The sequence below is a fragment of the Trichosurus vulpecula genome, chromosome 1 (assembly GCF_011100635.1).
Source record: "Trichosurus vulpecula isolate mTriVul1 chromosome 1, mTriVul1.pri, whole genome shotgun sequence".
NCBI classification, from domain to species: Eukaryota; Metazoa; Chordata; class Mammalia; order Diprotodontia; family Phalangeridae; genus Trichosurus; species Trichosurus vulpecula.
This window is the reverse complement of record NC_050573.1, coordinates 73,595,772-73,622,408: the sequence shown is the minus strand read 5'-3', so window position 1 is coordinate 73,622,408 and position 26,637 is coordinate 73,595,772. Positions and strand designations below refer to the sequence as shown.

At 48.7% G+C, this 26,637-nt stretch overlaps 2 protein-coding genes and 1 long non-coding RNA gene across 6 annotated transcripts; 1 reads left to right on the top strand and 2 right to left on the bottom strand.

The window, feature by feature from the left end:
* The first annotated feature begins 5,914 nt into the window (after positions 1–5,914).
* Positions 5,915–13,887, top strand: GPR108 (G protein-coupled receptor 108). Its single transcript, XM_036757987.1, has 18 exons — positions 5,915–6,088; positions 7,826–7,945; positions 8,195–8,245; positions 8,666–8,748; positions 8,971–9,062; positions 9,173–9,228; positions 9,870–9,938; positions 10,102–10,206; positions 10,291–10,424; positions 10,588–10,663; positions 10,921–10,994; positions 11,414–11,531; positions 11,797–11,927; positions 12,471–12,514; positions 12,612–12,661; positions 13,085–13,168; positions 13,254–13,381; positions 13,508–13,887. Exons 1-18 carry the CDS (start codon positions 5,951–5,953, stop codon positions 13,578–13,580), a joined length of 1,626 nt encoding a protein of 541 aa, XP_036613882.1. The 5' UTR covers positions 5,915–5,950; the 3' UTR covers positions 13,581–13,887.
* On the bottom strand, positions 7,032–8,492 carry LOC118848969. Its single transcript, XR_005010274.1, has 3 exons — positions 8,190–8,492; positions 7,792–7,915; positions 7,032–7,284 (listed from the first exon to the last, which is right to left on the bottom strand). It is a non-coding gene; the product is annotated as an uncharacterized LOC118848969 (long non-coding RNA).
* An 82-nt stretch (positions 13,888–13,969) lies between the features above and the next one.
* LOC118848943 (retinol dehydrogenase 8-like) lies at positions 13,970–19,450 on the bottom strand. 4 transcript variants are annotated; one of them, XM_036758008.1, is made up of 9 exons: positions 19,314–19,393; positions 18,635–18,702; positions 18,351–18,422; positions 17,948–18,117; positions 17,297–17,458; positions 15,904–16,083; positions 15,711–15,804; positions 14,851–15,034; positions 13,970–14,706 (listed from the first exon to the last, which is right to left on the bottom strand). In XM_036758008.1, exons 4-9 carry the CDS (start codon positions 18,042–18,044, stop codon positions 14,464–14,466), a joined length of 960 nt encoding a protein of 319 aa, XP_036613903.1. In that variant the 5' UTR covers positions 18,045–18,117; positions 18,351–18,422; positions 18,635–18,702; positions 19,314–19,393; the 3' UTR covers positions 13,970–14,463. The 4 variants fall into 4 exon arrangements, with proteins under 4 accessions (XP_036613903.1, XP_036613910.1, XP_036613896.1 ...); XM_036758015.1 differs by lacking the exon at positions 19,314–19,393 and adding an exon at positions 19,002–19,232; XM_036758001.1 differs by lacking the exon at positions 18,635–18,702 and having other exon boundaries at positions 19,314–19,450.
* Between the last annotated feature and the right edge of the window lie 7,187 nt (positions 19,451–26,637).

The following is a 26,637-nucleotide window of genomic DNA, read 5'->3' as shown; positions in this document are numbered from 1 at the left end:
CCTTGGTGGGTAAGCAAGTGTGGATGTTATTACCATTACTGTCTAACATAGAGCTAGAAAGGCTAGCTATAGCGACAAGAAAAAGAAACCAATGGAATATAAATAGGTAGAGAGGAAACAAAACCATCATTTTTGTAGATAATATAACCTGCCTAGAGAGCCCTAAAAAGTTGACTAAACTTAACTGAAATAGCTTCAGCAAAGTTGTAGCAAATAAAATAAATCCATATAAATCATTGGCATTTCTGTATATTACCAATGAAATCCAGTGGAAGAGAAATTCCACTCACAATAATTACAGAAGGCATCAAATTTTGGGGAGTCCATCTACCAACACATACTCAAAAACTATTTGAATACAAACTACAAAACATTCTTTATGGAAATAAATACAGACCTAAATAATTGAACGAATATTATTTTTTCACAGGTAATCTATGCCAATATAATTACAATGACTTTACTACTTAAAAAAAATTATTTAGTGCTATACCAGTTAAACTACCAAAGCATTACTTGATAGAGCTAGAAAAATAATAATAAAATTCACCTGGAAAAATGAAAAATCAAGAATTCTAAGGAAAATAATGAATTATAGTGGGGAGATATCCTGTGAACCAGAGACTCCATTACTGGGCATATAGCTCAAGGAAACCATTGATAAGGAAAAAGTCCCCACATACATGAAAATATTCATAGCAATGCTTTTTGTGATAGCTAAGAATTGGAAACAAAGTACATGCTCATTGATTGGGGGATGGCCAAACAAACTGTGGCACATGAATGTAATATACCGAGCTATAAGAAATGAAGTATGTGATGAATACAAAGAAGCATGGAAAGATGTATATGAACTGATGCAGAGTTAAGTAAGCAGAGCCAAGGAAACAACATACACAGTGACTTCAACAATATAGATGGAAAGAGCAACATCATGCCAAATGTTGTAAGATCAGGCCTAGTGGTCTTGAGACTACCATGATAGTCTCCTCTTGAGAGAGCCTAGTTTATAGAATCTATGCATGGAAACCATTGCTATAAGATTAGGCCATGGAAAAATACTGAGAGGAATATTTTAAGGTTAATACAACTGTGTATTCAAAAATAATGGACTTGCCAATTACCAGTTTATCTTTCCCTGCTTATGTACCTCAAAATATCCTTTATGTACCCTAAATCTTGACATGCAAATAGGCCAACTCCAGGTGGCCAGCAAGATCAATGTTTAAGGATCCCACTCTTTGAAGGGTACTTTAGAGTGTATGTTCCTTTCCTGGGAGCATGGTGAGCATGGTGCTCCCACTGGACTAAGCCTTTCCACCTAAATGAACTACTTGAATGGACCATGCCCCTATGCTCCCCAATGCAGTGCCACACTTACATGAGTTTCATTCTATATTAATATGTATATATCTGAGTTCTCCCTGCTCTCCCACTCTTCCTTATTATTTGTCAATAAAACTTAAATATTAAACTGACCCCCATTGTTATGACATATTCCTGGCAACCAAACTCATTGAGGGGTCTGTTTTTTCTGATGTCAATAGCTGGCCCTTAGGTATAAACCTGGTCCCAGAACACAGACTTCCCCTTCTGACAGTTACACCTCTGATGGGGGCTTGTGTACTTGTGACCCTGGCCCTAGACAGCAAGGATCAAAAGGGAAACCACTGTCTTCACAAGAGGGATTCTCTTATGCCAGAAGACTGTCACAAGACACCAAAAAATCCAAAGAACAAAATATAAAATATAAAGATCAAGTGGACCCAAATGAAGAGATACAAGAAAAATCATGAAGCTTGGAAGTCCACAGATATTCCACATTGCACATGATTTCAAAGTTTTCCAATGTATTGATCAATTGTGGTCATTGCTCTCAGGGAAGAGAAAGGTGAAGGATACATGGGATACTATGGTGATGCAAAATATCAATAAAAATATCAATAAATCAAGAAAAATTCAATAAAAACTTATTTTTTAGAAAAGAAATATAGCAGAAAGGAAGGTGGACTAATAGTCCCTTTTCTCAAACTATACTTCAAGTAAAAATCATCAATATAATTTGATACTGGTTAAAAAATTGAGAGGCTATTCAGTCAAACTAATTAAGTAAACAATATACAAAAGAAATCAAAGAATTGCATAGTGTTTGATAAACCTAAAACAAATGAGTTTCAAAGTTTTGCTGGTATTTATTCTTTCCAAATAGGCAGCATAAATTTGTAGTGCTTTTCTTCAAACATATCAAATGTAGGTTTCACACTTCTTAATAATATCTACTGTCATCTGGGAACAGTAAAAATGATTTCTTCCTAGCTCTGGGGTTCTCTCTTAACCCAAACGTCCAAAGTCACCATATAATGTCTTTGTGTCCACAGCTCAATATGCCTAGGATAGCACCAACTACTTCCTGGTGCCATATACGGGATAAGTTAAAGCAACTTCTGACATTGTCTTACTAGTAAGGAACTAACTATTTGATAGCACTTGAGGCCCTTAGATTCACATCTCAGTTTCTTGGCGTCTATCACTTCCTGTCAACCTTCATCAGCCACTTGTTTCAGGCATTAGTCATCTAGGGAGAAAAAGGAACAAGTTAAATTTCAAGTAGGGATGAATGACAACTCATAGACCTATAGTTTGACCACTACCAACTGTATCAGCAACTAAGGTGGGACTCTCTTTTACTGTTTTCTCTTTAATCTCTTTAATCAAGTGCCCTTTAAGAGTCTGGCCTTTGTTTCTTTGATTAAATCAGGAGCCTTTGATGACCTCCTTGCCTCAAGGGAAAGCCTAGTTTACATGAGTTTGAGTCATATATTTGTGATGCCAGAAGCTTTTTAAATCACATGTTTTTTAAATCACATGTTTGTGATGCCCTTTGACCCTGAACAGAATATATAAACTCAAAAGGTTAGCAGTTTTTTTCCTTGGGGTTCTCACTCACTGGAAGAGTGGCATGTGACTTGAAGGGACTGGGCAAGAGCCCCAGCCACCCCTCCTCCTCCCCACTTGTAAACCCAGATATTGATGCTTTCCTGGTAACTATGAATTGAGATTTGAATCAGATAAGGTCTGCCTATTGATGTTTGTAATTTCTAATTTGTTTGTATTTGCTCTGAAGTTCAGGTTGCTGGCTTTTCCTCCCGAACTAAATGAACCATAATTGTATGTGTGATTAAAGAGTGAGATTGTTAACCCCTTAAAGTTACTTTCCTTAGTAAAGCAGATCAAAAGAACCTGTGTTACTGGCCTTCTGTGTGCTGGTTGTTGTTGGTTTTACACAGCCACAGTAGCTGCTAGCTGAATTGCTGCTACGTCAATATGGAAGCTGCCAGCCAGAGAAGTGTTTAATGGAGCAAGGTTAACATGCACTGCTGCCAAGCAGTTGGGTAGAAAAATCTCAACCACTCAGTTGCATTCCCATTTGACAGTAGCCAGCTCCCTGGGCATCCCAAATAGTCTTCACCTCTTTCGTGAGCATCACCACAACCTGTATGCATATCCTTCCCCAGTGTACAGCATAGGCCAAAATTCTTGTCAATTAGCACTGCTATCTATCTCTGGCAGGCAGCATCCAACTTGGTACTGATCAAAATATAAGTCAGAGAGGTACAGAACAGAAATAAAGCCAGAAAGAATCACAGACAAGAAGGGCAGCTTTGAAAATTACATGCTAATCTTATCATGATAATGATAAAATGATACATGTAAAACATGAAATATGATAAATGATGATAATATAGACATAAACATATACATATATGTGATAACATGCTGTATATATTTACAAGAAAGCTGTATTATACATAATAGATATTCACAATTCTATGTACAACCTTCTTTTGGGTTTTATTATGTAAATGAAAATGCCTATCCTATTTGATGTTTGTTAAGTAAAGAATTTAAGAAAATTCTGAAACATGGAATACCACTGTACAGTGTGATTGTATGTCAAATGGTGGCCTTCTTCACTTTAGGATGGGAAGGATGGAGGAAGACAGTTTGGAACTTAAAATGTAACCCCCAAAATTAATTAAATATAAAACAAAATATAGGTCAGAGGGTTGCTTTCCAACCATACTTGAAATTTAGCTCTATACACATCGACTCTCTCTGTGGCAGCCTACTTCAAAGCCAAGAACTCGGTTTATGTATGGGATAGAGGCTCGCTGTCAGGAAGTCCTTTCCCTCTCTTGGCACAGATTGTATTAAAGTCATCCAGGTTAGCATCTGTGTGCAGGACAGAGGGTTTGCACCAATCTGCCCGATCCAGCACAGGCGCCCATGTAAGGCCATTGAGTAAGTCTTTAAAACCCTTTTCCTCTTTACCAATCCAACAGTCCCCAAACAAATTCATAAAGTCCAAGGCAGACTGACCTTTCCTGCCCGTCTTGCCCTTGATTATATATCCACCAGGGGGACCCTTCAGTGATTTAGCAATAGCAGCATAATCCTGCTAATCCTAATCCTAAAACCTGGAAGGCAAGACTAGGATTTGGGAGGCAGCAGCTTCCTCCTCCAGAGAAGTCTTCAAGCAAAGGCTAGAAAACCTTCCTTGTCAACTCGGCTTCAGAGGGAATCCCTTTTTAGTTACTCCAGTGTTCTATAAGGAATCTGAGGGGAATGAGGGGATGGGAAGATACTGAGGGAATGATGGACTGTGCTGGTTTGAAATTAGATGTTGTTGGTTTGGTTGTTTCAGTTGTGTCAGACTTTGGGATCCCATTTTGGGGTTTTCTTGGCAGAGATACTGGAATGGTTTGCCATTTTCTTCTGCATCTCATTTTTACAGATGAGGAAACTGAGGCAAACAGGGTTAAGTAACTTGCCCAGGGTCACACAGCTAGTAAGTTTTGATTTGAACTCAGGAAAATGAGTTTTCCCGACTCCAGACCCAGCACTCACCCCACTGCCTCTTGAAATTAGATGATCTAGATTCAAATCCTCTTTCCCCTAGTTATTAGCTAGACTTAGGTTCAAATCCTGTTTCTGTTTAATTAATAAGCAGCTAGGTGGCACAATGAATGGAGTTCAGGACCTGGAAATAAGCATTTATTAAGTACCTACTATGTGCCGGGCACTGCCGCCAACGGTTTAACCCTGCCTCAAATGCTTACTAGCTTTGTGACCCTGGCCTTTACCAGTCACTTTACTTCCGATCATCTATTTCCTCGTCTATAACGCGGGACTAGTAATAGCGCCAACCTCCCAGTCATAGGGATAGTAAGAGAGAATATTTGTAAGGTGCTTTGCAAACTTTAATGCGCTCTATAACTCCTGTCCATTATTAGGTGTGTGACCTCGGAGACCCTTGGTGACACCTGACCTCTTGGCAAAGTGAGGGGGATGGGCTAGAATATGCTCCCTGAGGCGCTTACTTACCAGCCCCAGAATTTGGGACTGGGAGGCGACGGCCGAAGCCCGATCAGGCCCACAGGGCTGGGCGTGCCTGGATCTCAACCTCTGTCCCCCAGCCAAAGGAAGAAATAAACATTCCGACGTGCGCCACCTGGTTTGCCTCCCTGTGCATTATGGGAAATGTAGTCTCACCACCTCCCAGGCCTTTCTCGGGTGCTGTCATCTGTGATGCTGCATTCTGGGAATTGTAGTCCCGGCTCTTTCTGTCAGTTGGGGTGATCGGGAGATTTCTTCCGTACCCTACCGAACCGGACACATTGCAATTGGCTCATCCGCTTATCTGTCAGGCACACCCGATGGAGTCTCACTGCCTATTGGGTATAACTAAGGGGTCGGACGAGAGTGTTCAGCTCTTCGATTTGCTTTGGTTGCTGTCCATCAGATGCCAAGTTGTCGAGATCCTGGATGCGAATTGGCTCTTTCACCACGCCTGGTAGGCAGGGTTTGCCCTCGCGCACTGCGATTGGCTGCGTTGGGGGCGGATCCTAGAGTGCCGGGGGCGTTGTCGGAGGCGGTGGCGGCTCCAGCGATGGCCGAGGACCGGAGGAGGGGGCTCGGCGGTGGGACCCGAGCAGAGCGGGTGCTGCCGCCGCTGCCGCTACCCCTGCTGTTGGGGCTGCTTCTGCTGGACGGCTGCTCGGGGAGGATCCACCAACTGGTGCTGACGGTGAGGTCGCGGGCGATGCAGGGCGCTGTGGGGGGGAAGATCTTCCTGGGGCCTCCCCCGACTCTGATGGACTCGTCCAACCCCCCTCCTTTTTTCCCAATGGAGCGGTCCAGCTCCCCCACCTCCCCCACCCCCGACATCCCCCCCCCCATCTCCTGTCTTAATGGACTCGTCTGACCAGAACCCCCCGGAGGTCGACCCCTTTCCCGCCCAGATGGGACTGTCCGCCTTCCTCCTCCTCCTCCTTCCAGCTCCTCGTTTCCCCCGCCAATTTCCTGGATTTCCCCGGGTGGGGTTGTTTCCTCCTTCTGGCTCCTCCTCCCTCGTGCGTGTACCGTCCTCACCTCCCCCACCCTTAGCATCCAAAAGCCGAGTTACTCTCCCTCGGGAGGATCTGAAAGCGCTTAGTGGCGATGGATACGACCACCCTTAGCGAAGGAGCCTGGTGTGGGCCTTTCTAGTCGTGGCACTTTGAGGCTACCGCTTTCCCTTTCTGGGGGTTTCCTCAGACGTGGAATGGGCACAGTGACATAACAGGCTGTGATGATGAAGAAAGGAGCTCTGTAACCTTTCCTTGGGGGTGGGGAGGCGTCGGGACTCCAGATTTCATCTTCGTTCTGAGCGACCCCGGGGGGAAGTTCCCCGCCCCCCCCCCCCCCCCCCCAGCCCTTGTGTGGCTTATCTCGGACACAGAGAGGTCGTGTCCGTGGGTCTCGTAGCTAGTGCTTGGGCCGCTGAAGCCCTTTGCGTCTCCGCCCTGGGCAGTCCCCTGCACTAAAAGCCCTAGCAGTGATGCTGCTGCTGTCAGTCGGACGGGGAGTGGGGACGGCTGGGGTGGAAAGACATCTCCGGGTGGCTCCGCCAGGGGTTCTTAACCTGGAGTCCGTGAACTTTGCTTTCTTAGATGTTTTGATAGCTATTGCAATAGATTGGTTTCTTTTGTAATGTCATGTATTTTATTTTATGCATTTAAAATCATGGTCTCCAGAAGGGGTCCCGAAGACCAAAGGGGGTCCGTGACTCTCCTGATGCATGGAGATCTTGGATGGCTATGGGAAAGCCCGGAGCATTTGCATTATCTGTGTCCTGAGTTGAGGGAGGGAGAGAATCTGGGGATGGAAGGATGGGTTGAGGAGAGGGAATCTGGTGTCTGCCCTGGTCATCCTTATCCCAGGAAACAGCCTCTCGCTGGCCACCTAGAAGAGAGTTAAAACCCATATACCAGGTTTCTCCCTTGAACCCAGGAAGGCGAGACTGGGGATAGGTTATTGTTGATTTCAATGGGAAGCTTTGGCCTATAGCTGGGACCCAGGTGTCCAGTGGTCTTGCCCAGTCCACCCTCCCATCTTTCCTCTTTGCCCCTGTGAAGATTACCCATTCGATTCTGGATCTAGGTGTTGGTCTAGGGCTGGGTGGGGAGCCTGCAGCCTTGAGGCCACATGTGGTCTTCTAGGGCCTTGGGTGCGGCCTTTTAACTGAGTCCAAGTTTTACAGAACAAATCCTTTTCTTAAGGGGATCTGTTCTGTGAAGTTTGGATTTAATCAAAGGGCCGCACTTGAGGGCCTAGAGGGTCACATGTGGCCTCGAAGCCTAAGGTTCCCCACCCCTAGCCTGGGGAGTAGATTGGGTCCATCAGATGAGAAGATTTGTATCAGCAGACATATATTGAGCGTTTGGGGTGCTCTTGGCTCTGGCCACCTACCCTCCAGTGGCTGGACAATTGGGCTCTCTCTTAGGGGGAAAAACGGGCCGATATCCAGCTGAACAGCTTCGGCTTCTTTACCAATGGCTCCTTGGAAGTGGAACTCAGTCTCCTTCGTCTCAGACTGGAGAGCCAGGAAGAACAGTCACAGTTGGTGAGAATAGAGACATGTGGGGGCTTGAAGGGACCCCCTCATCTGGAGCCCAGAGAGGCTTCAGGACCCCAGAGCTGGGGGTGAAAGGTACCCTGCTTACATCAGAATGAAAGGCCTGAGGAAGCTGGATTTGAAGGAAAGAGGAGGGTGGGACCTAAATCTGGGAGGCTCTTGAAAGGAAGAAAGCAGAGGAAGAGAGGAGGACTCCCTCTGGGGTCCCCAAATGACTCCCTTTTCTTTTTACCTTAGGTGGGCTTCAGCCTATCCCGAGCTCGAACTGGCAGCATCCGATCCTATTCTGTGAGTGGCTGCCTGCTGGGCTGAGGAGGGGTGGCCCGGGTCAGGGGAGCATCTGCTTTCTATAGAAATATAGTAGAACCTGCCAGTGTTTCTTTCCCACCATCTAAATGAGTTGATTCTCATCACTGGGGGAAGGGGCTCTTTGCCAGTATTTCTCCCTTTCGGGTGTTTGTCTTTGTCTCTATTCCTACTGTCTCAATCATGTCTTCTTCCTCCCCAGGCCATCCCCTGCTAGTGATAGGGAAGTGGAAGGGGGAAAAGTGTGTGTGTGTGTGTGTGTGTGTGTGTACACATACATGTAGGTACATACCTGCTCCTATATGGGGAATGAGAGACAGGGGATTGGAGGAGGCACCTCTGGCAGATACCAGCCCCAAGCCCGGGCTGAGTACCCATCCTGCCTCTCTCCTCCCTTCCCAGGCCCCTGAACCCCATACCTGTGCCCTCAAACACAACGGGAGCAACCTGATGGCCACTTTCCTCATTGACCTCAAGGGAAAACAGTGAGTTTTATCATTCTAGGGCCTGGAGGTTCAGAGATTGGATATTTGGCTAGGGAGGGGGTGGGGCGTAGCCCAAAAGGACCTTAGAAATTACCCAGGGCAGCCCCTATTTAACATACTGGGAGAGTGAGTCCCCAAAAGGGGGAAGTGCCAGATCAAGATGACCCTGTGTCAAGGGGAGAGCCAGAACCCAGGTTCTCAATCCCCCTCTCCTGATTGTAGGGTCCAGGTATGTCAGTTTGGGGAGCAAAAGAAACTCCAGATCTCTCCAGGGCTTCTCCAGGAAGGTGTATCCCTGCCCAGCCCAGACAGTGGTGAGTTCCAGTGGGAGCCCTGTCTATTTGGGCTGTCTCCATGACCTGCCCAACCACCCACCCCTGACCCTTTGCCATCATTGGCCAACAAGCCTTTACTTGCTTTGCAGGGACCAGTGCAGCCAAGCAGGAAGGGGCATCTCCACCAGTGTCTTTGGGGAGCCAGGTAAGGGGGATCCTGGGAGTATCAGACAGCCAGCACTCCCTGGTCCCCCTGGGCCACACCAGGGGAGCAGCCAGAGCATTGGCAGTAGCCCGGGTGGTTGGAGGAGGTGAGAGTCACAGTGGGAGAGGGCCTTCTCTCACAGTGTAGAGCTTACGAGCTTCGTTCCTCCCCACAGCCATGTGAGAGCAGATAACACACCCATTTTACAGAGAGGAAAACTGAAACTCAGAGAAGGGAAGAGGGATACCATGGAACTGGGACTGGAATCCTTTGTCTCCAAACCCAGAGCTTTCTCACCACAAGACCAGCAGGGAGAGGGGACTTGAGAGGAACATGGGGTGGGATTGGGAAGACTTCCTGGAGGAAAACGTTTGAGCTGGGCCTTGTTCAGCCAATCAGCAAGCGTTTATTAAGCAACTACTGTGTGCCAGGCACCTGTGTACAAGGCAATGGGGATCTGAGTACAACGAGTGAAGTGATTCCATCTATTACAGATGGGACTGGGGAGGGGAGTAACGAGAGACGAGTGGATGGGGCAGCATTAGGAATACTGGAGATGAAAGCAAGAAGGGCTGCTCTGAGCAAGAAATAGTCTAGATGGAGGGCCTCGGCTGCCTAACATTGGCTCCTTTTTTCCAAAGGCCCCCGGCCATAAGGAAGCGGGGCTGGTCCTGAACTTGGGTTACAACAACGATTCCTACAATTTCAGTGTGAGTACCCTCCTGGTCCCCAGGCCCCCTCCCTTCCCTAGCACAGCAGCCCCATGGCTTGCCTAGACCAGCCCTCTGCCTCTGGGAAGGGGGAGGGAGGCCCTCGGGCTCCTTGGGGCCCTCAGAGGCAGGAGGTCTAAGGGGTGCTCTCTCCTCCCCACAGTTCCATGTGGTGATTGGCTCCCCAGCTGAAGAAGGACTCTACAACCTCAACTTTCACAACTGCTATAATGCCATCCCTGGCCATGAGAGGCCCTTTGACATCGTGGTGAGGCTCCTTCCCCTGGGAAGGTGAGAGGCCCCCAAGCCTGGCCTGGTCTGGCCTGCCCCTTATCCTGATTTCTTCATCTAGATAAGGATCCGAGAGAAGAACCCCGAGGGCTTCCTGTCTGCTACTGAGATTCCGCTCTTCAAGCTCTACCTGGTCATGTCGACCTGTTTCCTGGGGGCTGGAGCCTTATGGGTTTCTGTTCTCTGCAAGCACAAGTAACAGTCCTGCCTACCCCAAACTGGGAGCCGTCACCCCCCTTCCCCAGCTCTGGAAGCCCCTAGTCCCTGGTGCTCCCCCAGACCTAGAGTTCTCTCCCTCCCAAATCCCAAGGGGTCCCCCCAGCCTCCCCTTCTTCTGAGCATGCCGTCTTCTTCCTAGATACAATGTCTTCAAGATCCACTGGCTGATGGCAGCTCTGGCCTTCACCAAGAGTGCCTCCCTCCTCTTTCACAGTGTGAGCTCCCAGCTGGGTCAGGTGGGGAAGGGACAAGGGAGATAATCAGGCCACGGGAAGGGAGGCGCCAGGCTTTCCCAGAGACCCTCGAAAGTCTGAGCTCATGGCCCATATGTGGTGGCAGTAAGCATTGTTCATCCTGTAAGCCCCACGTGGGACACCCTGTCCCTCCACAAAACTGTCAACCTATAGCTACAGGCACCCGGCCTCCTCCCCACCCCCACCCAATCTGCCCATGCCTGGGTCTCTTTCTCTAGATCAACTACTACTTCATCAACAGCCAAGGCCGTCCCATCGAGGGCCTTGCCGTCACTGACTACATCACCCACCTGTGAGTGAGGGCCCTCCTAGGGTGGAGGGAGGCGGCTGTCTGCCCCCTGCCCACATTCCAGATTGCTCAACCCTGAAACCCAGGGGAGGAGAAGGAAAGAAAGAGGAAGGAGAGGAGAGGGGAGGGGAGGGACGAGGGAGGAGGGAGGAGAAAGGGAAGGGGAAGTGATGGGAGGGAAGGGAAGAGAAGAGAAAAGAGGGGAAGAGAAAGGAAGGGGAGGGGAAGTGATGGGAGGGAAGGGAAGAGAAGGAAGGAGGGGAGGGAAGGGAGGAGAGAGGAGAAAGGAAAGAGAAAGTGATGGGAGGGGAGGGAAGGGAAGGGAGGGCAGGGGAGCGATAGGGAGGCTATTTCCACCAGAGCACAGGAGCAGTCACATTCCAGTTATCCTCTCTTCCAACTATGGCCTCTCTCCATCCCAGGCTGAAGGGCGCCCTCCTCTTCATCACGATCGCTCTCATTGGCTCTGGCTGGGCCTTTGTCAAGTATGTCCTGTCCGACAAGGAGAAGAAGCTTTTTGGGGTTGTCATCCCCCTGCAGGTACTTGCCCCATCCTGTTCCTGGATCTCCTAGATGGGGCCTTGCCCCCAGAGTGGATGGATCCTTTTCTCCCCAGGTAGCAGGACACTTGGACTTGGAGCTGGAGACCTGGTCTCTGGTCCTAGGACCTCTAGCAAGCCCTTTCTACAATTTCCCTTTTTGTGAAACAAGGGAGTGTCTCAGGTCCCTTTTAGCTTTGCCCTCAAATCCACCCTGGGGGCAAAGGGGGGAGGTCAGGGGGTCACCCCTGCCCAACTCTGCCCAGGTCCTGGCCAATGTGGCCTACATCATCATTGAGTCCACTGAGGAGGGAACCAGCGATTATGCCCTGTGGAAGGAGATTTTGTTCCTGGTCGACCTCATCTGCTGCGGGGCCATCCTCTTTCCTGTTGTATGGTGAGGACCTGGCCTTGAGTCCTTGCCCCTTCCTCCCCTGCTAACTTCCCCGGCCCCATCCCCTCATAGCAGGCCACTGGAACCGGAGCCCCTTCTGTTGGCCATGACATTGAGGCTCTACCACGAGTCCTGGTGCAAAGCACCTCTTCTCTCTTAGGGCCTCCTCTATTCAATTTTCTCATCTGTTAAATGAGATGATGTCCGATTTCCCCTCCAGTTCTGGGTCTCTGATCCCAGGTAGAGGGGAGAATGCTCTGACAAGTCAGACAGGGGGTGCTTCCTGGAGAGAGTGTTGGTGAGTGCCTTGGGCTGTGCTTAGTATAGCAGATGGGAGAGAGTGCCACTAAGGAGGCAGGTCTGCTTGTTTACCCATGTGACCTTGGGCTTTGGTTCTCCATCCATCACACAGTGGGGTTTGACTAGTTAAGTCTCTAAGAGCCTTTGACCCTGGGATTCTAGGAGGGTGGCTGGAAGCCCTCTGGTCCCAGCCACAGTCAACACTGACCATGTGTCCTCTCCCTTCCTCATCTACCCAAATGGCAGGTCCATCCGCCATCTCCAAGAGGCATCGGGCACTGATGGAAAGGGTGAGTGCCCATTCTGTGCTCCAGAGTCATTCCCCCACCCTCCACCACCCCCATCTCCTCCTAGTCCTTAACTTCTTCCATCTTTCTCCTCTCTCAGTGGCAGTGAACCTGGCAAAGCTCAAATTGTTCCGGCATTACTACGTCATGGTAGGGGCAAGAAGGGCTGGGGCCTGCCTGGGGCAGGGGGGTGGGGCAGACCCTCCTGGGCTGTGTCCCTTCTGTTCTCTAGGGCCCCCATCCCTGGAGCTGTCCCAATATCTCTTTCAGTCTCCCCCCTGGGAATTGATCCTGCCTCTCCAGTGCTATTCCCAGACCTGAGCCTTTTTCCCACTCCCGGGAGCTGCCTCTGTCCATCCATGCCCTGGGAGCTGCCCCTTTGTCCATCCATGCCCGGGGAGCTGCCCGTTTGTCCATCCATGCCCTGGGAGCTGCCCCTTTGTCCATCCATGCCCTGGGAGCTGCCCCTTTGTCCATCCATGCCCTGGGAGCTGCCCCTTTGTCCATCCGTGCCCTGGGCGCTGCCCCAATCTAGCCCTTCTCTCCCCTTCTCCCTGGGGTAACTGCCTCCAGACGGTGTGCTACATCTACTTCAGTCGAATCGTGGCTGTCCTGCTGCGGGTCAGTGTGCCCTTTCAGTGGCAGTGGCTGTACGAGGTGAGTGGGGCTGGAGGCCAGATACTGCCTGGAGCATCTTGGGCCTGGGAGGCTGATCGCTGACGCTTCCCTCCCTCCATCCCAGCTGCTGGTGGAGGTCTCTACCCTGGTGTTCTTCATCCTCACCGGCTACAAGTTCCGCCCAGCATCCAACAATCCCTACCTGCAGCTGCCGCAGGAGGATGATGAGGAAGATGTGCAGATGGACCAAGTGTGAGCAGCCTGGGAGGGAGGGAGGGAGGAAGGAACCCTGAGCCAGAGACTCCCAGGAGTCATTAGCTGCACTTGCCTGTTTCTCAGCCCCTCAACCCCCATCCCTACATGCTTTTCCCTTGATAGGATGACAGAATCTGGGCTCCGAGAAGGCTTGTCCAAGGTCAACAAAACAGCCACCAGCAGAGAGGTGCTCTGAGACCCTGTGTGCCCTGTCGTTGGGGGGCCTCGGTAGCACATACCGTCTGCTGCCCACATTTCATGGCCTCTACACTTCTCCCTGGTCTCTCTCCCAGGACAAGGCTCCCAGCAGGGAGAAGGGAGAACTCGGTTTGGGGGAAATGGGGGAACTCCCTGCCTTGGTCTGAAGGGCAATGCCTCATTATCACTGCCCCTGGTGAGGGGGAGGGGCAGCTTTGGATGGCCCCCCCACCTTCTGACACACCACACACACACACACACACACACACTCCTGCTGTATAATAATCAGTCTTTTTTGCTAAGTGGTTTGTGTAAGTCTGTCTTCCTTTGCCCTGCCCCGCTCCTCCCCATAGGACTCAGGCCAGAGCTCTGTAAGGCAAAGCAGAATTAATGGGTAAATTTCAGACATGCATATTTATTAGAAGGGGGAAGGTATTCACCTCCCTCAGGGCCTCTCTCCAGGAGGCCTACATCCACCTAGGTTTGTGCTTGTGTGGCTGTGGGCAAGCCCTTGCCTCCATGCTGGTAACATCGAAATGTCTAGGGTCATTTGGGCCAGGCCTGAAGGCAAGCTCCTGGCCCTTTGGGAGGAACTTAGGGGTGGAGAAGGGAACATAAAAGGAAACTTAAGAAAATGTGCCATCATCTGCAGTTGGAATTGGGGGTAGGACCAGCCAATCTACCCTGCACACTCAAAATTTCCAAGGCCCTAGGGCATCTAGCAACCTAAGAAGAGGAGAGAAAGGTGGGCAGGCCTTAGGACCTAAAGACCTCTTTCTACCCCACACACCATAATCAATGCCAGCCTCAGGTCCCTGGGACTGTTGGAAGAAGGTGGATGGGGCTGGGGGGTGGGGGGACTCAAAGATAGGGATGAGGAGTCAGGGTGGCGCTGGAGGCCGAGGCAGAGGGCCCAGGTCACGCCGCTTCCTCCATTGTAGCATCTTCAGGAGGCTGAGGCTGGCCCGGAAGAGCCGGTCATGCTGAAAGACTAGCTGATGGAAAGCACTGAGGGGCAGCTGGCCTGATGGGTCTGCATGCTTCAGAGTGGTCAGCGGTGTGTACACACTGTTGGTCTGGCAGCGGAATGGAGGGTTGGATGCCCCGATCACCTGCACTGCATGCTGGGAGACAGCAAAACATCACTTGAGACTGATTCTCCAGGAGAGGTGATGCCCAGTCACCCCAAAGGGACAAATTCCAGGATCTGAGGAGAAAGTGAAGGGGACACGTAGCTGGCTGGGCTCTGAGGGTAGGGGGAAAGTTACCTCTGCCACCTCCTCAGGGGTCTGGCCCAAGGCAGAGAAGACATCTTTTGAGTAGGTCATGTAGAAGCCCTGGAAGATGTCCTGAGTTTCAGCATCCACCTTGGAGAAGTCCATGGAGGCTACCTCTTCATACAGTTTCTTCTCAAACTCTGTCACCACAGGGCCTGGTTCCAGGAGGCTGATGCTGGGAGTCGAGGGAACACAGACTCCTGCTGCCTCTTGGCAGCTTCACATCCCCCTCACCCAACTCCTAGCTCCACCCCCTAGGGAACAGATCCATGAATGGGGGAGAGAGATGTGTGTGTGACCCCAGGACAGCATAAGAGGCACATTGGACCCTATAGCTTTGTGACCCAGGTGTAGACTACTTCAGAGGGTTGACAAAGAGCTTTCCCAGCCCTTAGGACATTTGGTCCTACTCAGGGCAATGTATGGGATGCAGAGTGTGCATTACTATTCCTCATTCTTCAGGTGAGCCAGATGAAGCTTTAAGGTCTCACAACTAAATAGGAAAACCAGGAATTGAACCCAGGTCCTGACTTCAGATCCAGGGTGGGCAGGGTTAATGGGAGGAACCCCAGGTTTGGGCTGGACTTGTCCAAGGTGGCATAGTCAGTGTGACCTATAAAGGTGATGTGGCAACTTCACCATGAGTATCATTTCACCCTCAGCCTCATTTTCCTCATCTGTAAGACACTAATACACGCACTCCATGCCTCATTGGGTTGGTGCGAAGAAAGCCCTTGGCAAACCTGAGAAGGTGAAGTCAAGGCATTTGTGAGCCCGGGTCTTGTGCTACTCTGCTGAGCTGATCTTTGCTCCCCACCCTCCCCCCACACACCCTGAACCCCATCACTCACTTTACCCCAAACTTGAGCGCCTGCAGGGCAAGGCTTTCACAGAACCCCTCCACAGCAAATTTGGAAGCACAGTACACATCATTGAAAAGGAGTCCTGGGGGTCAGAAGGAAATTCGAGGTAGGAGCTCAAGCATGAACGCTCCTTGAGGCCTCTGTCTCTCCTCACCCCAACTTCCCAGGGCCCAGGCCTCACCCTGCTGGCCCAGGATGCTGCTCATGACCACAATGTGCCCCTGGCGGCGCCGCTTCATACTGGGGAACACTTCCTGGACCAGCCGCACCAGCCCCAGAAAGTTGATGTCTAATACCCGCTGTATGGCTGCCATGCTGTGACACTCCAGGGGGCCGATCAGACCCACCCCTGCATTGCTCACTGCCAGAGGGGTGGGGGGAAGGGAGAGAAGAGAAGAGAAGAAAGGGCTCAGGGGTGGAAGGGACCACACAGGTCTTATCCAAAGCTGTACCTGGGCATGAATGCTCCTAATGGATGCCATCCCAGACCAGTGGTCATCCAGCAGACTGGGGTACCCACTCCCTCCCAACAAAGCACAATCTCCTTGTCAGCTCAACAGGTTAGGAAGTTTTTTCCTCATGTTCAGGTGAAATTTGCCTCTCCACGCCTCACCTCCCCTACTCCCGCCCCAACACACATCCATTGTCTGGAGCCAGACAGAACAAGACCCCTCTCCCCTGCTCTTGAAATACCTGAAGACAGTTATAATTTGATTCCTTTAAGTCAGAAGTATCAAAACATCTAGAGGGGAGTGGCCAAGATAGGAAAGAGCCCTTAAGGCAAGGCTTCCTCACTTTATGTCCTGGACCCCTTGGGCAGCCAGTGAAGTATAAGGACCCCTTCTTAAAATAATATTTCTACATGTATTAAATAAAACACAGGATTACAAAGGAAATCCATTTTATTGAAATGCAAGTTTTTGGTTTGGGTTTTAGTTCATAGCCTCCAGGCTAAAAACCCCTGTTTTCTAGGAATGCTTAAAGGAATGAGGAATGTTATCCTAGAGAAGACAAGACTTAGGAGGGATTCAACAGCTGTCTTCAAGTATTTGGAGGCCTGAAACAGGGAGCAGGCCTAGCTTTATTCTTCTTGGCCGCAGAAGACGGAGCTAAGAGCAGTGGGTGGAATTTTGTTTGTTTTCCGGAATGATTTCCTAATGATTCTAGCATTCCCAAATAGAATGGGCTGCCTTGGGAGTTAGGGGGTTGTCCCTCACTAAAGATCTTTGAGAAAAGACCCGGATGACTAAGGTTTGCTACGTAGCAGAAGGAGTTTTAGGTTAAGGTTAGAGGTTAGAGAAGATGGTTTCTGAGGTCCTTTCTTGACCTCGAGAATCAATAAGCAAGTTATATCTTGCATGCTAACTGTGCCCTGCTCCTCCCTGAAACCCCACCCCTCCCCCCAAAGCTGGAGGCAGGACTCCTGCATACTACCAGATGCCCTCCCCCCCAACCCCTGCAACACACACAAGCTTAGGCTCCAAGGCTGGGCCCCCTTGACTTCAGGCCCTCAAGACTAACTTCTCATCTCCCATTCTAGGAGACCCTAGAGGCAAGAACTGGACAGGACTCACCCAGAATATCCACCCTTTGGTCCGGTATGGCAGCCACACACTGACGAACTGAGTCTTTACAGGTGACATCCAATGGCTGGATCTGAAGCGTCTTCTCCAGCGTCTCCCCAGCTTTCTCCTCCAGGGGCCCCTTCTTTGTCATGTCCCGCATGGTGGCAATCACTTTGGGGTAGGAAGACAACAGCAATTTCCCACCAAGACCCAGACCAGCAGCTGCCCCTAAACTACGTGTTAAAGTCCAAACCTTGTCTCTCTCTCCTCCCACAACCCCGCCCCCCCCCCCCCCAATCCTCCCACAGCTAAGCTCTTCACTTAACATAAAATGGCAGAGTGGGAAGGGAGCTTGAGAGGTCATGGAGCTCAATCTTATTTCACAGATGGGGAAAGTAAAGCTATCTCAACGCTATTCTCACCTCAGGCCTGGGCCTCCCAATGTCCTGAGCACCTTTCTGCTTCTGATAGGGGTAGGAGATGTGGCCAGGTTGTCCCAGAATGCCGGGGCTCGGCTGGGGTGGGGGGGGTGAGTTGTGGAATCCTAAGCCCTCCTCTCCAGCCCCCAATGCTCCCTAGCCTAGACTCAGGTGTGAAAAAAGTGGGGAGGAGAGATGGAGAGGTCATGAGAGAAGAGAGCCCAGGATATTCCCAGCTCACCTTTGAACCTCTTCAGCTCATCCTTGGCCAGCCGCACAGCCAGGGCCAGGCCAATGCCAGAAGAGCAACCAGTGATCAGCACATTCTTGTAGGCCATTGCTGTCTTGGGTAAGGTGGGCAGTGCCAAGCAGCTGAATCCTAGAACTCAGAGCATCCCAGCTGGAAGGATCCTTAGAACACAGAACATCAGAGCTGGGGGGGGGGGCGCCAGGGAGGGGGGATCCCAGAACAAGGAGGAACTCAGACGGGCAAGACATGTGAACACAGAATGTCAGAACTGGGAAAGAGCTTGGAGGTCACCACCACAATGTTAACATCATAACATGAGTATGTGTTCTAAGATTAACAAAGTATCACACACATTGATGCAGATACATACTGTAGACAGTGTAAAACCACTCACTTGTGGGACGCCCTGTAGCTTGGCCCTTACAGGGCCATCCAGTCCAACCCGTTCCTTTTACATCTATGGAAACTGAGTCATAGAAACGTTAATGGATTTGCAAAAGGCCAAGCACTTCATTTGACAAATGGGGAAGTTGGGGTCCAGAGGGTGATGGCGCTTAGACAAATTCAGTTGCAGAACTCCGACTATTTTCACGATTCCCCCCCACCCCCCACCAAGACAACAGCTTTGTCTTCCCTGCCCCTTGCAGGAGGGCCCCATCAACCCTACCAGGCACTTACTTCCTACTACCCCGACCCCCACCTCAGGTCAAGGGACTCTCCCTCTGACTCCACCGCTCTCGTCTGGGCTGGCGAGGTGGGGAGCGGAAGGGAAGGGAAAGGAAGAATGTTAGACCGAGGTGTGTCGAGGAGGGGGGTAAAAGGACCGTCCCTGGTATCCCAGATTAATGGCAGTGGAGATTGAAGTCTCCAGGATTAGACAGGGATTGGATTGAGAGAAGCTCACCGGGAGTCCCTCAGGCTTGGGCGGGGGCTACATTCCCCCCAACCCCGTATATTCTGGCAGGAGGGGATGGTTCTGAGTCACCTCTATACCCTCCCCCTCCCCCCATCGCCCCTCCACTTAGTTCCTCGCCTGGCCACGGACCCGGCCAACTCCCGCAGGGCTATTCCGGGCAGGCTTAGGTCCGGGATTTAGGGGCTTAATGGGGGACGGTTGGGGATGGGGGTTGGGAAGTGGGTGGAGGGTTGGGAAGTGCGTCGGGGAAGAGGAAAGACCCTTCCAAGACCCCAGCCCCGAGGCTAAGGAGGGAAGACACCAGGATCTGGGGGATTGGGGCGGTCCCCAACCCGGGGGGGAGGGGCTGGGGGCTGTTCCCGCCTCCGCCCCCCCCTCCCCAAATCCAGCGATATTTAAAGGGCCAGGCAGCCAGCCCGGTGTCTCTTAGCACTGGCTCACCCCGGCGCCTCCCCCGTCCGTCTGTCCACTGCCCCGCGATGGCGATGGCCGCAGCCCTGGCCGGGTTACCTGCTGCACCTTGGCCGCTGCCCAGGCTCGGGCTCCGACTCTCTGGGCTCCCGCCCCGCCCCCGCCCCATCTCCGCCCGAGGCAGGCCGGGGCTTGTAGTCCGGAGCCGGCACCGCCTCCAGGATGTCCTCCGAACCTGAGATGTGATTTACAATTATGGAATATCGAATCTGGAATCCTGGGATTACAGAAATCGGAATGCCAGTTCAGAACTGGAAGGGACCCGTCTTTCGTTTTTTTTCAGATGAGTAAACTGAGCCTCAGACAGAGGCAGTGACTTGTTTCAGATCAAACATTGAGTTCGTAGCAGAGCTACACCCCTCAGGCCTAATCCAGGGAGTTGGTTTGTGTATGTGTGTGTTTTTACTTGGTTGTTGTCGTTCCTTCTCGAAAAGGATCAAAATGACATCCCTGTGCTAAAGTCAACTTTCACTGTGGCGGATCAGACCAACATGAGCTTGGAATGCTCTACCACAGGTCAGGCACAAATAGTCCGTATGAACATTTGGGGTGGATTCTCTAAATTTGTGTATCCTGTGTTTCCTTTAAGCTGTTTCAATTCTGCTTTGCTCATAGAGCACAGCACCTTCTCTGATGTGGGCACACCATGCTGAGCGGTCCTGTGCCAGTGTCTCTGTGTCACACAGTCAATTCCAAAGTTCTTAAGAGAGACCTTTTCTTCTGTGAACACTTGCCCTGTGTGAGTTCTCCATAAAACAGTCTTTTTGGCAAGCTTATGTAGTGCATTTGAACAACATGGCCAGGCCATCGGAATTGCGCTCTCTGAAACAGAGTTTGAATGCTTGGCAGTTTAATTTGAGTAAGAACCTCAGTATCTGGTACCTTATTCTGCTGAAGAGGTTAAAGAACCATATGAGGTCAGGGAACCATGTTTTTAGGGGTGCTCAGGACCCCAAAATACCAACACATCGGGTCCTACTCTTATAAATTCGACTCAAGCCTTCTTACAGCCAAAGAGAAACAAAGTTTATTAAAGATTTGCCATCTGAGGAAGATGGAACCTGAGCACCTTCATGGAGGCAAGATAAAGCTTACATACAGGAAGATTGGGGGGGCGGATCTAGGGTGGTCCTGGGGTGACGGGAGGAGGGGTTTAGGGAGGGTCTTGAGGAGGAGCTTGATGTGACTGAGATGAGGTCAGACTCCATTCTCTCTCTAAGAGAATGGGATTAAGGGTGGGAAGTAGCTGAAGCCTACCTGGAGATAACAGACAATGTAGGGCTAGGCTAATTTTAGGGTGCATAGACACTTTGATTGGATCTAGGGTGGAAACTAGCCAGACAATGGAGGGCTAGGCTAGGTTACTCTTAACCTAGCCTAGAGATTTGGCCCTAGCAATAAGGGAAAGGCTTATGGCCTCAGGCAAATGCCTTATCTAGTGGGAAGATTCAAGGGGAGTTCAAGGGGGCTCCCACAGTCTAAACCCCATTACTGCCAGGGGATCTTTGGAATCTTCCTAAGACAATTCAAATGGAAGCGATACAGTTTTCCTGGTGTGGAGCTTGTAGACTGTCCAGGTTTCACAGGCATACAACAATGAGGTCAGCACGATGTCTTCTCTGTAGACCTTCAGTCTGGTAATTAGTCTAATACCTCTTCTCTCCCACATTTTCCTTTGGAGCTTCCCAAACACTGAGAAACTCTGGCAATTCGAGTGTCAACCTCATTATCGATGTGTACATCCCTGGAAAGTACACTACCAAGATAAGTGAACTTATCCACAGCTTTCAAAGCTTCTCCATTTGCTGTAACTGATGGTTCCACATATGGATGGTGTGGTGGTGACTGATGGAGCACCTATGTTTTCTTGGTGTTAATTGTTAGGCTAAAATTAGCACAAGCAGCAGAGAATTGATCTCAGCTTCAGAGGCTGCCTTGAGTGCATAATCATCTGCAAATAGAAAATCATGCACCAGCACTCCCTCCACTTTGGTCTTGACTTGTAGCCTTTTCAAGGTGGAGAATTTACCATCAGTGTGGTAGCTGACTTTGATGCCGTGTTCATCTGAGGTGAGTCAAATCTGTGGAAAATATTATACTATTTTATATCATTTCTAATTTCAACCAGACCCAGAGCCTGATTTAATGAGTAACTGGATGAAGATCCAGGACCTGGGCTTCTTTGTTTTCTCTAAAAGTTTGCTCAGGTAATAAATACCCTTACCTCTGTCAACAAGGCCAGATTGACTGACCTAAGGACATTACCCTAACCCCAAGAGAGATTACCTTGCTTAATATTCTACAGGTATATACTATGTTATGGAATGTAATGAGACACAGAGACGCTGGGCTGTAGTTTCAACTGACTTTTGTCAACATCCTATACAACTCTATTCCATTAAGGAAAATCCTCTTCTTGTATCATGGTTAAACATATATGAGGGTCAAAAAAATGAGGTAATACAGGCTTTCTAGCTCTGCTAAAATAACGTATATAAGTTTTCTCATTGCTTTGTTCGGGCAGCCAGAGTTTATACTCTGACTCCTTGTACGTACAAGTAAGCTAGCTTTGCTGTGCTTTAAGGGAAAATAATAAACAACATGGATTTTTCTATCACCTAGCTCTGTTGTTTCCTTCAAGCAAATTTTCAGGTTTAACAAATCCCTCATTTTACAAATGGGGAAATTGAGGCCAAGGTCATATATCAAGTTGGTGGCAGAGCCTGGAATCCTATGAGATAGAGGGAACACTTGGATTTTCCTCCTCTGAGGGAGTCAGAAGACGTCCCAGGGTTGAAATCTGCCCCAGTTGCTCAGCTGTAGTCATCTCCCCTAGGAGCGTGAGGGTACCTAGCCTGGTGATCACAGGCTGTAAGGCTAGAACGAAGAGAAGGAACCCTGGGTACCAAATTTAACCAACAGAGCCAAAAAATGCTTCCACCTGGGTGAGTTCCTCTCCAGCCAAACCTCACCCTGTCTCCCTCCTCACATCCTCCATCTCAGTCTGTGCAAGAGAGAAAGACAGGAATCTTACTACCCCAAGGGTAGCACTTGGGGTATCCACACATGTCTCACCTAGCAGAGCTACCCCCATCCAAGGCTCTGTGTAGATCTGAATCCTTAGCCTCTACCACTGGGTTTACTTTTTCTCTTATCAGCTAGATAAGACTGCAGTATAAAACAAAGGCATATAGTAAAATAGCAGTAAGGAAATATTCCCCCACCCCCATAAACCTGGGTACATTCTCCAACCAAAACAAAAACCATCACTGGGAGGATAGTCAGGCATAAGGGAGTCAGCTAGGTTGTGGGGCAGCTAGGTGATGCCTTGGATAGAGTGCTACGGCTGGAATTGAGAAGACTCATCTTCCTGAGTTCAAATGTGGCCTCAGACAATTAATTGCTGCCTGACCCTGGGAACCCTGCTTGCTTCAGTTCCTGAGCAACAACAAAAACCCAACAGCTAGAGGAGCCACTCACTCCTCCAGTGTTGGAATGCTGCTCTCTTGGTCTATTGGTAGCTTCTGGGCTCATCTCTTCGGAGCCAACAGCCTTGGTATCTCTTCACCCTCTTTCCCTCTGTCCCTCTGACAGACTGTTCAGCTCCTTGGTGACTGTCACCATACAGAGCTAACAAAATCAGGGCAGAGTGGCAGTGGTACTCCGTCACTTCATCAAGATTAAGTAATTGTGTTCTTTTTGTTTGTTTTTTGACCCCTGTTAGAGGAGATCTCAGCCCTCTGTTACAAATAATTATCTAACGGCAGAGTTAGGCTTCCCTAAGATACCCCTCTACTTAAAGTATTCAAATAAATTTAAGCCAGAAGGAAAAAAAAATAGGTAATCTAAGGAGCCATTTTTCTTCACTCTTTGTTGTGTGTTAGAAATATACTTAGTATAGGAATAAACAATACTCGTTGGAAAGCCAAGAAGGTTTTAATTAAATTTTACATTTATTCATTCTGAATAAATGGGTACATGCCCTCAATGGAGCATAGGAGAATACAAGGACTCAACAAACACCAGTCCTTTTATTGACTCCCAATTCGACTTTTCTGCCCTGCTCTTCATTGGCCTTTTGCAACCCCGTGATTGCCTATGTCATGCCATCCTCAAACAGTTCATTAAAAGCATGAGTATAAGTCTCTAACCTTTCACCCGATCTGAAGCCTGGTTTCTGCTAGATCACAGATTAGAACCAGTCGCATGACTTGCATTCTGCTAAAGCTGGGGCAGGGGGCCCCGAGGAGTGCTTTTAATCTTGTGGAAACAAAACTCCTCCCACCATTTCTCACGTTGTGTAGTCCTTTCTCAGTTTTGTTGGACTCCATTCCATTTGGGGTTTTCTTGCAAAGCTACTGAAGTGGTTTGTCATTTCCTTTTCCAGCACATTTTACAGATGAGGAAACTGAGGCAAGCAGGGTCTCTCCTGGGGTCACACAGCTGGTAAGTGACTAAGGTCATATTTAAATTCGGCTTCTCCTGATTCCAATCCCTGCACTCTATCCACCATCTATCACCATCTAGCAGGCCCCTGTGTTCATAGCTTATCTTGTCCCTATTATTGCCTTTATTGAGGTCCAGTTCCAGGGAAGTTGTGGCAAAGGGTTAGGATTCTGCTGAAATCACTGCTAAGCTTGTTGTTAATGTTTGATATCAAATGTTTGCTGGTAGATTGATTTTCCTGCCAGGGCTAAGTTGTGAAGGGCTTTGAACACTAGAGCATTTTGTATTGCATCTTGGAGGTCATAGTTAAGGTCACTGGAGTTTGTAGAATAAAAAGGTGACATAATTAGACATGAGCTTCAGGAAAAGTGGGTTGGTGGATGAATGGGGGTTATGTTGGAATGGGGAGAGACTTGAGTCAGGAAGACACCAGCAGGTTATTCAAAAATCAGGGCTTGAGGTGGTGAGGGCCTGTACTAGAGTTGTATCAGAGGAGAGAAGGGAAGAGATGTTGCAAACATGAAATCAGTAGGCCTTGGCAACAGATTGAATAGGGAGGATGAGAGATAGTGAGGAGTCAAGAATGACATCTAAATTGCTAGCCTCAGAGACTGGGAGGATGATCTTGGCCCTCGACAGTATAGGGAAATCAGGAAGAGGGGAAGGTTTAAGGATAAGGACAAATTCAATTTGAACATATTGAGTTTAAGATGTCTACTGGACATCCAATTCAAGATGTCTGAAAGACATTTAGAGATGTGAGATTGGAGATCAATGAGAGGTTGGAGCAGGATAGGTAGACATGAGAATCATCAACACAGTGATAGATGGTAATTAAATCCATGGGAGCTGATGAGATCACAAAGTCAAGTAGTATAGAGGGAGAAGAGAAGAGAGCCCAGGACAAGAACCTTACAGTTAGAGGGAATAATCTGGAGAAAAATCTAGCAAAGAAGACAGAGAAGGAATGGATTCAATTAAGAGAAGAACCAGGAGAGAGTGGTATCCTGAGAGAAGAGAGTATCATGGAGAAGAGGGTGTTCAACAGTGTCAAAGGCTTCCATGAAATCAAGGATGATGATTGAGAAAAAGATTTGGAGTGGAGGAGACGGGAAAGCAACTTAGAGACCCAAAGAGTTTCACTAGGTCATAGATTTAGAACTGGAAGGTATCCCACAAGCCATCAAGCCTAACTCCCTCGTTACAGCTAAGGAACTGAGGCCCAGAAAGATTAGATGACTTATCCAAGGTCAAAGAAATCAAAAGTGACAGAAGTGGAATTCAAATCCAGGCCTTCTGACTTAAAATCCAGGACCCTTTCTTGCACCATTTTGGTTATTAAATATCATGCCCAATATGAAAGTGTGGAGGCAGATTGTAAAGGTCATTGACTACCAAGCTAAGGAATTTAGAATTTGTTCCATATTTAATACCCCCTTTCAGTTACCCTCCCCTTCAGTTCACAAACTGTGTTCTCTTGGAGGAACAACTAACCCAGGTTCAAGGTCTACGTCTAGATTCTCAAGACTGTAGTTGTCAAGCCCCCACTAGTGTGTTCCTCTAGCAATAGTCAGACAGAAAATCACAATTAGTTCAAAGAAAAGGCATCTACTGAAGTGGCATAGTAAGAATATAAACCTCATAAACCTTTGATATACTCTACTATAAACATACAAATGGTTAGGGAGAAGGGAACCACATAGAGGTCATAAGTAGGAGGCATTCACATAAGGAAAGCAAATGATCAGGGTCATTCTGAGCCCTAGATGTTAATCCCTTTAGGACCAAAAAAAAAAAAATCATACAGCAAGCTATTGCTTTCAGGATAAGCATTATTTTCCGCCCCCACAGTTCTTTCTCGGTATGGGACTAGTTGTTCTTGGTCAGAGACCTCATCCTATTATGGTCATTAGCCAATATATTTCCTAAATTTATATCTTTGGAGGCTAGATTATAACCCAAACAATGGTTTTTTCCCCCAATAACCACAAACTATCTCTGGTATCTTAGATTCTCCCAGGTTTTACTTATGAATTTCTCCCACTTACCCATATAAATGAATGGGCTTTGGGGATGGGAGGGAGAGTCAGAGGCTTTAATTTGTACAGGAGGCAAGATCATTGTCTCTGATGACTGCTTATTGAATTCTTGGACTGTCCATATGCAAATGATGCCCCTTAAGGTCTGAAAAAGGTAAAGTCACATCCTTATAGGTAGCTAGCAGGAACTATGGGAGATAGTATTAGGAGAATTCAGTCCTCTGGAAAAATGATTAAAAAATGAAAATGGCAAATGTTGGGCTACAGAATGGCAGATAGACTAATACATTGTTGGTGGAGTTGTGAATTGATTCAACTATGCCTGGAAGATATTTTTGGACTGATATCCATAAAATCAATACACTGTATTTGCCTTTTGATCCAGTAATGTGACTACCAGGCACATACCCTGAATATGTCGAAGATAGAAGGAAAGATCCCATAGATACCAAAATATTCATTGTAGCATTTTTTGTAGTAGCAAAGAACTAGAAACAAAGTAAGCGCCCATCAGTTGAAGAGTGGCTGAACAAATTATGAACAAACATTCTAACATACATGTGTTAGAATGTTAGTGTTGTAAGAAACGATGAATATGAAGAATGCAGAAAAATAGGCAGACTTGTACAACGATTACACTCATGTAACGAAGGCATCAGAATCAATGTGGTGACTAATCATGTCTCCCACCTTTGGGTAGAGAGGTGGCAGACTCAATGTGTCAAATGAGACAGATGTTTTCAGATAGGACCAATTCAATTATCTGTTTTGATTAAATATATTTATTTGAGGCAACTAGGTAGCACAGT

What these genes read in the sequence shown, in the direction of transcription:
- GPR108 (XM_036757987.1), top strand. Translation starts at nt 5,951, where the DNA reads ATGGCCGAGGACCGGAGGAGGGGGCTCGGCGGTGGGACCCGAGCAGAG. An exon ending in GGGTTGTCATCCCCCTGCAG is followed by an intron (nt 11,532 to 11,796) that starts GTACTTGCCCCA and finishes AACTCTGCCCAG; the next exon opens with GTCCTGGCCAATGTGGCCTA. An exon ending in TCCGGCATTACTACGTCATG is followed by an intron (nt 12,662 to 13,084) that starts GTAGGGGCAAGA and finishes AACTGCCTCCAG; the next exon opens with ACGGTGTGCTACATCTACTT.
- LOC118848943 (XM_036758001.1), bottom strand. Translation starts at nt 18,044, where the DNA reads ATGGCCTACAAGAATGTGCTGATCACTGGTTGCTCTTCTGGCATTGGC. An exon ending in CCAAAGGGTGGATATTCTGG is followed by an intron (nt 16,084 to 17,296) that starts GTGAGTCCTGTC and finishes CCCCTCTGGCAG; the next exon opens with TGAGCAATGCAGGGGTGGGT. An exon ending in CCCCTGAGGAGGTGGCAGAG is followed by an intron (nt 14,707 to 14,850) that starts GTAACTTTCCCC and finishes GCTGTCTCCCAG; the next exon opens with CATGCAGTGCAGGTGATCGG.